Consider the following 13649-nt stretch of genomic DNA (forward strand, 5'->3'; position numbering starts at 1 on the left):
TGGAGTTTTGTGTTTCCAGGAGTGTGGGCAGTACACAAGCAGGTATCCCTCTGGGCCAGGTCACTGCAGAACTTCTTCGATCTTCACATGCCTGTCTCCTTTGTCTGAAAGAGGATTGCAAGTCCTATGGTTGTGATAGTCTGTAGGGGACATGATTTCCTCATCACCCGTCATTCATCTATAGGCCCAACAAATTGTTGTTATTAAGCTACCACTGTGTACTCGACTCCGTGGGAAATGTTAAGATGAGTATAGAGGGGTCAGAAACAGCACCTTCTCCCTCAGGGTCATTGTGGAAGTCCCTATGCACGGTGAGGGACAGAGTAGGATGGATCTGTTCTCTTCCTTGTAAACCGGAACCTTCCCTGTGTCAGGGGTTGAGCTGTGTCTCTTAGCGGAGCTGAGGCCAGTCAGGACCTGTAACAGTGAGAGTTAAATCAATAGCAAAGCAGCACTTGGCATCTGAATGTGTCCCCTGAGCTGAGGACTGGTAGCAAACATTGCCCCTGTGTGTTTCTGAGCAAGTAGAGCACCTACACTCTCGTGGGACTGTCCCTGACCGTGGCTCACAGGCTGGAGGCTTGGCCAGCCAGCTCTCTCCAAGGGCTTGTGCCCTGGGGCTTCTTGCTGACTTAGCACTCACCCTTGGCCTTTTCGGAGGCTTTCCGGGGCTAAGGCTGCTATCCTGTGCCTACCTCCCCACAGGCAGCCCAAGGAGTGTGGTTCCAGGAAGGACAGAATGATAGGGGCCCTTTGGTCAGGGATGGAGCCACAGGGCTTTTCTTTCTGGGAGAAACCAGCACTGAAAACCTTTTAGCTATGCAACTTTGAAGCAAATTGCTCTTGGGGAGAACCTGACTGCTTTGAAGGAACCTTCCTGCAGATGTTTGGAAAGGACAAGTTAAGCTGTGAATTCTTAATATACATTATTTGGGGAGGGATATTTCTTACCCCGCCCGGCTCTCTCATTTATATAACCTGCCTGGCTCCTGTTGGCATTAGCTCTCTCCGGCCCCAACCAAAGCCTGCTTTGCCACGGGGATGGAGTTCCTGGAATAAAGCCGTATGAGGCCCATCACTCCTGAGCCACCGAAGCAGAGATGAAGCTTTATGGCCGCTTCTGATTTTCTCTCTGGGTGGCTCCTTTCACTTTCTGATAAAATGAACTCTCTGGCTCTTGCTTTCTCTCTCCCCAGCTTGCTTCAGAGGGAGCAGAATGTATAATGCCTGCTTTCCTACATCTTTACCCTAAGCTGAATGGCTCAGTCCTGTGCACAGAGCTGCAGCAAGTGCCACCGGGGCCAGACCTTGAGTCACCAAAGCTGCCGGCTCTTCTACCACGTCTCCTTCCATCCCCAACCTCCCTTCCTGTGGTCTGGTCCGAGCGCTCATCCACGCCGTCTTGACCTGGCACTTGGCTGATAGCCAGACTCTCCTGGCTCCGTCACCACCAGGCTAACCTTCCTAAATCCGGGTTTGGCCAAGTTACAGCCCTGCTCAGGCACCTTTGATGGGTCGCCCTTACTTAATGTCCCGGCTCTCAATCTGACATTTTCAAACCTTCCCCAGCTGAACTCCAACTTCTTTCTAGATATTGCTCACTCCCCCTGCCCCTGTGGGCCTGCCTGCTGCTACCAAACCAGTTGTCCTGCACATCCTCAGCATCTTGCCTTTGCCCACAGCATTCTCCCTCTCCGGACTACCTCCCTCTTGCTGAATGTTGAAATTGTCCACCCTTCATGCCCGTCTTGACTCGTCCCTCCCGGATGGCCCCTTGCTGGCCCCTTGCTCGTAGGACCACTCCTCCAGCTGGAGCCTGCAGCCTGTGTTCTTTCCTGGCTCTTATCCCAGCCCATTTTGGTTCCCAGGCTCCTCTCTACATTTCTGAGCCAAGAAGGTCCTCTCTGGAAAGTCCAAGATGTTGCCTGGAATAGGATGTCCATGTAGACTTGAGTGATTCTTGTCTCTTTGGATAAATTCTCCTTAAGGAATACTACCAGCTCGCTACCTTTTCCAGGGGACCTGCCTCCAAAGTGAGGTGTCTGTTGTCACGGATGGTATGTGTCAAAGCACTCACCACACAGTTTACCTGCCTGAAGGGCAATACGTTATAGAAGAATGCCTGATGAGCTTGGAAGGGGGGCTTAGAACCTTGATGCACTTAACTTCATTCACTTAACTTTCTTGCAACTGCTGATTCTGAACACACCAGGCTGTAATGTGAGGACCTGCATGCCTGTTCCTTTTCCCCATTACATCGTGGGCTTGGGAGACACGGCTGGTGTCTGCCTTCTCCTCTATCTCCGGTGCCCAGCACATAGTAGATGTTCAACACACATTTGTCAAAAAAAAAAAAAAAAAAAAAAAAAGCCAGGGATGCCCCCTCCCTGCATATTTAGTATTTGAAATTCCCCCAAAGGAGTCATTATTCTTCTAAATTTCCTCACCCACTTCCTGGGCCCTGCAAGTTGCCCCATGCTCCAAGCTCTGGAAATCCCCTTCTCTCCCTCACCCTGTCATCTCTAAGTGTCTGGAGGCCCAAGTGTGGAGCTTCCTGTCTTTTGGCTAGGGTAGGGAGCCCACACCCAGACGCGTACATCTGCCCTCAGACTTGCTTACAAACCCCAGCTGGAAGGAAGAACCCTTCCAGGGTCTGGGCATGGCTCCAGGCTGACAGACGCACTTTGCCCACCAAGCACTCCTGCCTCCCCCTCCTCCCTGTTGTGGTTTCTGGGGATGCCGCACTTTGCCAGGGTGCACACGGCCACGTAGGCGAGGGTGAGAGAAGAGAGATTTCCAAGTGCACACTTCATCTACGGATCCCTCCTATGCCCGTGGATATAAAATCAGCAGTTTCAAAAAGTCTCCTTCCCCAAGGTCAGAAGGAGGGGTTTCTGGGGGTGTTAACAAGGTTCATTGCTCGACCTGGATAATGGTTACAGGATATTTGCCTCATAATAATTCATTAAGCCGTGCGTTTACATTTTATATGCTTTTTTGAATGTGTGCTGTATTTCACAATAAAAAAGACACACACACAAAAGAAAGTTCTCCCCCTCCGCCCAGTGCTCCACTCCCAAGCCCTTGATCCAATCCCTGTTTAACCAGTGCCTGTCTTCATCCAGCCCCTGCCGGAGAAGGAGCTTCTTGTCCTCAAGGAATTTCCTGGAGGAAGCAAAATAACTGGAGCAAGAAAAAAGACACGAACTCCGGCTCTGAATTATATCTGGAAAATAGGCCATGCTGTCATTATTTGGAAGAGTCCAGAGGTCAGGGAGTTGGTGGGGCTCAAACTGGGTCTGAAAATATGGGTGGGATTTAGGTAAGTGGAGAGAAGCAGAGGAGGGCCGTGCCTGTGTGACTCAGTCGGATGAGGGTCCGACTCTTGATTTCCTGTTGGGTCATAGTCTCACGGTTCTTGAGTTCGAGCTCTGAGTTGGGCTCCATGCTGCTGGCATAGAGCCTGCTTGGGATCTTCTCTTTCCCTCTCTCTCTGCACCACCCCCCCCCCATCTCTCTCTCTCTCTCTCTCTCTCTCTCTCTCTCAAAAATCAATAAATAAACTAAAAAATAAAAAAAAAAAAGCTGTTAGGTGAGACTGAGCCTGATGTGTTGGCCAGGAGTGGGCAATGAAGAGACCCTGGTGCTGAATAGTTCATGAGAGTCAGACTGGCTTGAAGAGTCTTAGATGCTGCCCCCAGCCCCAAACATGGGCCAGGTGGACACCATTGCAAGCCTGCGTCACTGAGCCCTCAGCAAGAGCAGACATGTGCGTTTCACATTTCTTGGTTCGTTTTGTGCTTTTGCTCAAGCCACAGGCCCATGTGGGCTCATAATCCCCATCCCAGACAGACTGGAAGTTCTATCTGCCAGACACATTACACGGCACCACATTCTTGCAGAGATGCTTGCTCAATCCCTGATTTTAGCCCTGCTACCCCACCCTGCAGCTGCTGTTAAATCCAGCCTGATAAGCTGTTTAGAGGTAGGAGTACAGGCGGAGGCAGGCACTCAGCATGGCAGGTTCAGGGACGGTCGTGTGTGCCAGTGTGTGAGGTGACTTCACACACCCCCTGCCCAAGAGCCCTGGAATTCAGGACTTCACCCAGCATCACCAAGGATGTGGCTCGTCACCTGAGACAATGGGCAAGGGGGCCACACGGTGTTGGGAGGTTCCCAAGCTCCAGGCAGGGCTACCAAGCTTCATACAAGGAGGCAATACTCGGGTGTGGTTCGACTTACTTTAGGGAGCAGAAGTCACATCAGTCCTAAGTACTCTACATACACAAAGAGCGATCGTGACAGGCACGAAGCCTAAAGCAGAGAAGAGCTAATAATGGCAGTAGTAACAATGATAGCGGCTGCCAAGCACGAAGATGAACCCTGCGCCTAGCATTAAGCTAAACATCCCCTTCTTCTGTTTGATCCTCACGATGATCCTATGATGTAGACGCTATTGCTATTTCCATTAGACAATGAGGAAACTGAGGCTTTGAGGTGTGAGCCGCTTTCCCAAAGTCCCAAAGTGACCATGGAAGTGGTCAACGCAGAACTAGGATCTGAATTCCAGAAGTTCGACTCCAGCACCTATGCTGTGGAAGCCCGTGATGCCCACTTAAGCCCTGTTTGGTCCTGGAAAGGACGTCCTCCTCACAGACTAGAGCAGAGCCCAGCAGCCCCTGTGGTGGGGGTGGCACCCTAAAGACCGACTGGTAAGTTTTGCTTACTCCGGTTTCTTATTCAACAACCTTTGGATTTGGCTTCCCATGTGACTCGCATACAGAGAAAGAGGTTGCGATCTGCCAACTTGACAGCTGTATTTTTCATTAGTCAATTAACAAGCTGGCTGCCTGGGTTCACACACATATCTGTGTCTGCGGGCTTGGATAAAGTGAGCCCACCCCAGAGCCGAAGCCCACCATGTGCCAACTTAATTGCAATTCCGAGGGTGCGAGGGTAGCCCCCAGCCTGGCCTGTGTGCCAAGGAAATCCCTCTTGGCGTCCTTTTGGCAGGCTTGGCCAGCTTTCCCCAGTGACAGCCTGGCTCTTTGGATTCGAGTTGCCTGGTCAGACCGCGAGGGTCCTTTGCAGAAAGAAGGAAGCAACAGTGCCAGGTTCCAGGGAGCGTTCCAAGTTCCACATTCCATGCACAGACTCCCGGCGCCAGAGCAGAGGCTGACCCTGGGCAGGACGCTGGTAAGGGTTCGTCTGGTACATTTTTCCCTCCACGACATAACCTGGGGCTTCCTGGATCTCCCGCTCTCTGCTTTCAATCCCAAAGCTGGTGACCAAGCAAGGTTACCCAGGAAGACTTAAAAAAATCACTTCATTGCCTTATTTAGGAGCAGAGAATGTTTTTCTCTGTTTACAAAAGTGCAGTTTTTAAAAAATCACATCCTGAAATAACAGGACACTTTCTTAGACTTTGAACCAAAGTAAGTTTTGGTCTTCGTCACAAACATTGGGTTGTTTTACCACCAAACTCGGTGAGTGGTGCATCTTTCTGGGGCAGCAGTCCAATTTTTTTTAATTTTTGAATTGTGGTAAAATACACAGAACATGAAATCTACCCTCTTAATACATTTTTAAGTGTACAGTACAGTATTATTAACTGTATCTACGTTGTGACACAGATCTCTAGAACGTTCTCATCTTGACTGAAACTCTACACCCATTTGCCCATTTTCCCTAACCCTAGCCCCTAACAACCACCATTCTACTTTCTGCTTCTGACTTTGACCACTTTAGATACCTCATGTAAATAGAATTATGCAGTATTTTTCCTTCTGTGCTTGACTTATTTCACTCAGCAAAGTATCCTCAAGATTCATCCATGTTGTAACATATCATAGGATTTTCTTTTTTTTTTTTAATTTTTCAATGTTTATTTATTTACTTTTGAGAGAGAGAGAGAGAGAGACATAGAGAGCAATCAGGGGAGGGGGCAGAGAGAGAGGGAGACAGAATCCTGAGCAGACTCTGTACCAGCAGCACAGAACCTGATGCGGGGCTCGAATCCACGAACTGGGAGATCATGACCTGAGCCAAAACCAAGAGTCGGATGCTTAACCAACTGAGCCCCCCAGGCACCCCACTTTTTTTTAAGGTTGAATAATATTCCATTCTAGGTATATACCACATTTTCTTTATCCATTCATTGGTGGTGGAAGCACATTTAGATTGTTTCCATATCTTGGCTGTTGTGAATAGTGTTGCAATGAACATGGGAATGCTAATATCTCTTCAAGATCCTGATTTTAATTCTGGGTAAATACCCAGAAGTGGGATTGCTGAATCATACGGTAGTCCTGTTTTAATTGTTTGAAGAAACTCCATGCTATTTTTCATAGCTGCTACACCATTTTACATTCCCACCAATAGTGCACAAAGGTTCTAATCTCTCCACATCTTTGCCAGCACTTGTTATTTTCTTTTTTCTTTTCTTTTTCTTTCTTCCTTCCTTTATCCCTCCCTCCCTTCCTTCCTTTCTTCCTCCTGCCCTCCCTCGCTTTCTTTCTCTTTCTCCCTTTCTCTTTTTCTCTCTCTTCTCTCTTTCTTTCTTTCTTTCTTTCTTTCTTTCTTTCTTTCTTTCTTTCTTTCTTTCTTTCTTTCTCTCTTGATAATGGCCATCCTAACAGGTATAAGATAATATCTCATTCTGGTTTTTATTTGCAGTTCCCTAATGTTAGTGATACTGAGCATTTTTCACATACCTTCTGAGCATTTGTATGTCTACTTTGGAGAAATGTCTAATCCTTTGCTCATTAACTTGTTTCTTTTTTGTTTGTTCTTTGTTATTGAGTGGTAGGAGTTTCTTATATATTTTGGATATTAACCCCTTATCAGTTATATGGTTTGCAAATATTTTCTCCTATTCCATAGGTTGCCGTATTGTTTTCCTTTGCTGTGCGTATTTTGAGTTTGATGTAGTCCCATTTGTCTATTTTGCTTTTATTGTCTGTTGCCTTGGTGTCATGCCAAGAAATCATTGCCAAGACCAATATTATGAAGATTTTCTCCTATGTTTTATTCTGGAAGTTTTGTACTTTTAGGTCTTATGTTTAAGTCTTTAATACATTTTTAGTTGATTTTTGTGTATAGTGTAAGATAAAGGTCCAATTTATTCTTTTGCATGTGGATGTCCAGTTTCCCTAGCATCATTTGTCAAAGAGACTGTCCTTTCCCTGTTATGTGGTATTGACACCTTTGTCAGAGATCATGTATGATATATGTGTAGGTTTATTTCTAGGCCCTGTATTCTGCTCCATTGGTCTATATTTGTGTCTTTATGCCAGTACCATACTGTTTTAATTACTGTAGGTTTGTAATATGTTTTGAGTAAGGCCCCTGACTTTGTTCTCTTTCAAGATATTTGGCTATTCAGGGTCCTTTGTGGTTCCATATGAATTTTAGAATTTTTTTTCTTTCTTCAAAAAAATGTCATTGGGACTTTCGTAGAGATTGTATTGAATTTGTAGATGGCTTTGGTTAGTATGAACATCTTGATATTAAGTCTTCTAATCCATGAACATAGGATGTCTTTACATTATCTGTGTCTTAATTTAGTTTCTTTCAGCAGTGTTTTGTAGTTTTTAGTGTACAAGCATTTGGTGTCCTTGGTTAAGTTCATTCCTAGTATTTTGTTCTTTTCTGATGATATTTTATTTTTTTATTTTTTTAAATTTTTTTTCAACGTTTTTTATTTATTTTTGGGACAGAGAGAGACAGAGCATGAACGGGGGAGGGGCAGAGAGAGAGGGAGACACAGAATCGGAAACAGGCTCCAGGCTCCGAGCCATCAGCCCAGAGCCTGACGCGGGGCTCGAACTCACGGACCGCGAGATCGTGACCTGGCTGAAGTCGGACGCTTAACCGACTGCGCCACCCAGGCGCCCCTCTGATGATATTTTAAATGGGATTCTTTTCTTTTCTATCTCTCTCTTTCTTTCTTTCTTTCTCTTTCTTTCTTTCTTTCTTTCTTTCTTTCTTTCTTTCTTTCTTTCTTTCTTTCTTTCTTTCTTTCTCTTTCTTTCTTTCTTTCTTTCTTTCTTTCTTTCTTTCTTTCTTTCTTTCTTCCTTTTTGTTTTTTTAGTAGTAGAAATAATAATAGCACTTATTGTGTTCCAAGGCATTGTTCTAAGCACTTTACATACATTATCAACTGGCTTCATCTTTTTTTTCTTCCAATATGTAACACAGTGTTATACTAGTTTCAGATGTACAATATAACGAATCATCAACAATTCTATACATGTCTCAATGCTCATTACTCTTAATCCCCTTTATCTATTTCACCCACACCCCACCAACTTCCCCTCTAGCAAGGACCAGTTTGTTTTCTGTATTTAAGCGTCTGGATTTTTGTCTATCTCTCTTTTTTTCCCTGTTTATTCATTTGTTTTATTTCTTAAGTTCCACATATGAATGAAATCACATGGTATTTGTCTGTCTCTGACTGATTTATTTCTCTTAGCATTATACTGAATTGTTGCCTTAATTTCCTTTTTGCATTATTCATTGTTAGTGTATAGAAACTGATTTTTGTATGTTGATTTTGTATCCTGCAAACTTGCTGAATTATTTTATTCCAACAGTTTTTTTGTGGAATCACTGGGGTTTTCTAGATACAAGATTATGTCATCTGAGATCATTTTACCTCTTTTTTTCTGATCTGGAAACCTTTTATTTTTTTCTCTTGTCTAATTGCTTATAGCTAAGACTTCCAATAGTATGTTGAACAAAAGTGGCAAGAGTTAGTATCCTTGTTTTGTTCCTGACCTTAGAGGAAAGACTTAGATCTTTCTTACAGGAAAGACTTAGATCTTTTGGTTTTTCACTATTGAGTATGAAATTGGCTGTGGGCTTTTCATATATGGCCTGTATTAAATTGAGGTAATTTCCTTCTATTCCTAGTTTTTGAGTGTTTTTATCATTAAAGGATGCTGAATTTTGTTAAATGTTTTTCTGAATCTATTAGAATGATCATGTGATTTTGTCCTTCATTCTGTTAATGCGGTGTATCACATTGATAGATTTTTGTATGTTGAGCCATCTTTGTACTGTGGGGATAAATACCACTTGGTTATGGTGTATGATTCTTTTAATGTTCTGTTGAATTGGGTTTGCTAGTATTTGTTGAGGATTTTGCATCTATGTTCATTGGAATACTGGCCTGTAGTTGTCTTTTCTTGGAGTGTCTGGCTTTGGTATGAGGTTAGTACCAGCCTCGTAAATGACTTTGGAAGTGTTCCCCATTCTTCAGTTTTTTGGAAGGGTTTGAGAAGGATTAGCATTAATCTTTAAATTTTAGGTAGAATTCTCCAGTGAAGCCCATCTGGTCCTGGGCTTTTGTTTTTTGAAAGGCTTTTGATTACTGATTCGATCCCCTTACTATATAGATATGTTCAGGTTTTCAGTTTCTTCATAATTCAGTCTTGGTGAGTTGTATATTTCCAAGATTTATCTATTTCTTCTAGTTTCTTCAGTTTGTCAGTGTATAACTGTTTATAGTAGTCTCTTATAATCCTTTTTTATTTCTGTATTTCTGTGACTGCATTAGTACTCCTTTTTCATTTTGATTTTGAGTCTTCTCTGTTGGCTTTTTAGTCCATCTAAAGGTTTGTCAATTTTGTTCATCTTTTCAAAAACCAACTTTTAGTTTTATTGCTTTATTTCCTTTATTTTGCTAATTCTGGGCTTAGTTTGTTCTTTTTCTAGATCCTTGAGGTATAGAATTAGACTGTTTGACTATCTTTTTTAAAATTTTTAAAAAATGTTTATCTTTGAGAGAGAGGGTGAGTGGGGGAGAGGCAGAGAGAGAGGGAGACACAGGATCTGAAGCAGGCTCCAGGCTCTGAGCTGTCAGCACAGAGCAGATGCAGGGCTCTAGCTCACAGACCATGAGATCACGACTTGAGCCGAAGTCAGACGCTTAACCCACTGAGCCACCCAGGTGCCCCTTGACTATTTTTTTTTTTAATGTAGGCATTTACTGCTATAAACTTCCCTCTTAGTACTGCTTTTGTTGCATACCATAAGTTTTGATATATTGTATTTTAATTTTTATCTCAAGATATTTTCTAATTCCCCTTTGGATTCTTCTTTGACCCATGGGTTGTTTAAGAGTGTGTTGTTTAATTTCTCTATGTTTGTGAATTTCCCAATTTTCCTTCTGCTATTGATTTCTAGTTTCATTCCATCATGGTTAGAAAAGATACTTGATATGATTTCAATATTCTTAAATTTTTTAAGACTTGTTTTATGACCTAACATGATCTATGCTGAAAAATGTGCCATGTGTGCTTGAGAAGTAAGTGGATTCTGCTGTTGTTGGGTAGACTGTTCTGTGTATGTCTATATGTCTGTTAGGACCATTTGGTCTATATTTTTGTTCCAAGCCCTCTGTTTCCTTGTTGATCTTCTGTCTGGATATTCTACCCATTAATAAAATGGGGTATTAAAATCTCCTAATATTATTGTGTTGCTGTCTATTACTCCCTTCACTTCTGACAACTTTCGCTTCATATATTTGGGTGCTCTGATATTGGGTGCATATATCTATATTTATAATTATTATATCTTCCTAGTAAAATTATCTTTTACCACTATAAAATATCCTTCTTTGTCCCTTGTAACAGTTTTTGACTTAAAATCTATTTTATATGACCTAAGTATGGCCACTCCTGCTCTCTTTTGGTTACTATTGGCACAGAATATCTCCTTCCATTCTTTTGTTTTCATCCTATGTGTGTCCTTAAATCTAAAGTGAGTATCTTATAGACAGCATATATCTGAATCTTTAAAAAAATTTTTTTAAATGTTTATTTATTTTTGAGAGAGAGAGAGAGAGAGTGAACAAGAGAGGAGCAGAGAGAGAGAGAGAGAGAGAGAGACAGACAGACAGAATCCAAAGCAGGCTCCAGGCTCTAGCTGTTAGCACAGAGCCCGATGTGGGGCTTGAACCCACAAACCATGAGATCATGACCTGCGCTGAAGTCAGATGCTTAACCAACTGAGCCACCCAGGTGCCCCTTGAATCCTTTTTTAAAAGAAGGTTACCTATTCAGCCACTCTAGGGAGTTTACTCCATTTACATTTAAAGTAATGACTGATAGGGAAGAACATGCTATTGCCATTTTGTTCATTGTTTTCTATATGTCTTGTAGCTTTTTTGCTCCTCTTCCTCTCCTGCTGCCTTCCTTTTTGTTGACTGGTTTTAGTGATGTGTCTTGATTCCTTTCTCATTTTCATTTGTGACCATGGATGTCCATTTCTTTTTTCCAACATTGGGGGTGTTTCTTCAAATAAGTTTTCTGTCACTGGAACTCCCATATTGCATATATTGATTCAGTTATCAATATCCCATATGTCCCTTAGGCTTTCTTAAACTGTTGTTTTTTTTTTTAATGTGTATCTCTGACTGGATAATTTCAAATGACCTGTCTTTGAATTTGTTGGTTTATTCTTCTCTAAATTAAGATTGTTGTTGAACTCCTATAGTGAATTTTTCAATTCAGTTACATTCTTTAGCTCCAAAATTTGTTTGGTTCTTTTAAATATTTTCTATCTCTTTGTTGCTAGTCTTATTCTGTTCATGTATCTTTTTTCTGAGCTCATTAAGCATCCCAGGAAGGCTTTTTAAGATGTAGATTGTCAGACCCTATTGATAGAGATTTTAATTCAGTAGTCTGTAGTGGGGCCTAGAAATCTGTTTTTCTGAAAGTTTCCCTAGGTGATTCAAATGTACACTTCCAGTGAAAAGACTACCCCCAACCCCTCCCACTCCCAGTTCTCTCCAAGATGTCATCATCTGTCTACTAGTATTCTGCCTTTTTGTATTAGTTGAGGGATCTTGAAACCCTTCTGCCTCTAGACAGCCTTCCTGGATTGAATCCCGTCTGACAGTGATTTTCTTATACTTCTCCCCAGCCCATTCCAGACCAAAATGGACATACACTTCCCATTTCTGTGTTAATTTGGCATTTCATCCCTTCAACTTGCTATCTGAGTCTTAAGCCATCACTGTCTAAAAATCTTCTGGACTAAGCGTACCCTAATTTTCTAATCATTTGATGATGCAAAAGTGTTGAGTGTAGCAGAGGTAGAACTTGGGAACCCGTGTTCACATCTCTTTTCTTATAGGGTATGATCTTGGACAGGTTGCTTTTCCTTCCTGGGTCTCAGTTCCCTCATCTGTGAAATGAACAGTGATAGATGATCTTCGCAATCCTTCCTTTTGGATTCTGACTCTCTCCTTCCTTCCCTTATGCACTCCATAGCTAAGGAAGTGAAACTCCAAGGTCATTCCTGAAACACAGTCCTAAATCAAAGGAACCAGAGGGACTGCCGGTTCTCCCTCTGCCTTCCTTTCCAGGAACAACCATGGCTTTGAGTGATGTCGATGTGCAGAAGCAGATTAAGCACATGATGGCTTTCATTGAGCAGGAAGCCAATGAGAAGGCCAAAGAAATAGATGCCAAGTCTGAGGAAGAGTTCAACATTGAGAAAGGACGTCTTGTGCAAACCCAACGACTGAAGATTATGGAGTATTACGAGAAGAAGGAGAAGCAGATAGAGCAGCAGAAGAAGATCCAGATGTCTACCATGAGGAATCAGGCAAGGCTGAAAGTCCTGAAAGCCCGAGATGACCTCATCTCAGAGTTGCTGAGTGATGCGAAGCTGAGACTTAGTGGGATTGTGGCAGATCCAGCAATCTACCAGGGGCTGCTGGATAAGCTAGTGCTTCAGGGTCTGCTCCGACTGCTGGAGCCCGTGGCGATTGTACGCTGCAGGCCACAGGACCTTCTCCTGGTGGAGGCTGCAGTGCAAAAAGCCATCCCTGAATACATGATGGTCTCCCAAAAATGTGTGGAAGTCCAAGTGGATCAAGAGGTGCACCTGGCTACCAACACAGCTGGAGGAGTGGAGGTCTACAGCGGCAATCAGAGAATAAAGGTTTCGAATACCCTAGAAAGCCGACTGGATCTCTTAGCCCAGCAAAAGATGCCTGATATACGAAAGGCTTTGTTTGGAGCCAATGCCAACAGAAAGTTTTTTATATAAGCCTCTGAGAAGGGAAACTCATGTTGAATTGTCCAGCCATAAAAGCCTAAGTTATTAGGGCAAAGGAAACTAGTAATGTTTCCTCCTCTTTGCTGCTTTGATAGGATTCTATCTACTTACACGAAATAGCCTTTGAATGGCTAAAGGCATTGTATTTTGGAATAAAACCTGAAAACGCTTAGAAATCTACTTCTGGTTTATCCACACATACCACATCTTCTGGTCAATTCAACAGTCTAGATGGAAGGGAGTGAAGACATCTGCTCTTTAGCTTGTCCTTCAGATGAGATGGGCATGATATTAATGGCTTGTGGGTCTGAGTGCTCTAAAGATTGTTAATATTATCTGAAGTGTGTTTTCCTTCTTTTCCTTCAGCTTTCTGTGCTTCTGTAATTTAATGGGATTTAGAGAGCTTTCTCGTGTGTACAGGGTGTATGAGCAGCATAGTTACACATGGTTCCATGAGCAGAAGAGCCTGGCACTCAGGGTTTAGTGCTCTGTAGCCAAGGCCTTGAAATTCTTAGTTTTATCTTTGAAGGTGTGTATTGCAAGTGAAACCTGATGGGTCTTCGGAGCCCGTGCCAGGG

At 43.0% G+C, this 13649-nt stretch overlaps 1 protein-coding gene across 4 annotated transcripts in view; it reads left to right on the plus strand.

Annotated features, from left to right (window-relative positions):
• ATP6V1E2 (ATPase H+ transporting V1 subunit E2) overlaps window positions 1–13247 on the plus strand; it is a 21490-nt gene extending 8243 nt beyond the window's left edge. Inside the window, exons 1-3 of one of the 4 annotated variants that reach the window (XM_058684220.1) lie at window positions 4557–4712; window positions 5014–5196; window positions 12279–13247. In XM_058684220.1, the coding sequence (XP_058540203.1) occupies window positions 12382–13062 (681 nt within the window). In that variant the 5' untranslated portion in view covers window positions 4557–4712; window positions 5014–5196; window positions 12279–12381 and the 3' untranslated portion in view covers window positions 13063–13247. Of the gene's footprint in view, window positions 1–4556; window positions 4713–4819; window positions 5197–12278 lie in introns of those variants that run through there. The other 3 variants (XM_058684223.1, XM_058684219.1, XM_058684222.1) reach the window with 3 other exon arrangements.
• Window positions 13248–13649: the final 402 nt, after the last annotated feature.

The sequence above is a fragment of the Neofelis nebulosa genome, chromosome 9, assembly GCF_028018385.1.
Source record: "Neofelis nebulosa isolate mNeoNeb1 chromosome 9, mNeoNeb1.pri, whole genome shotgun sequence".
Lineage (NCBI taxonomy): Eukaryota > Metazoa > Chordata > Mammalia > Carnivora > Felidae > Neofelis > Neofelis nebulosa.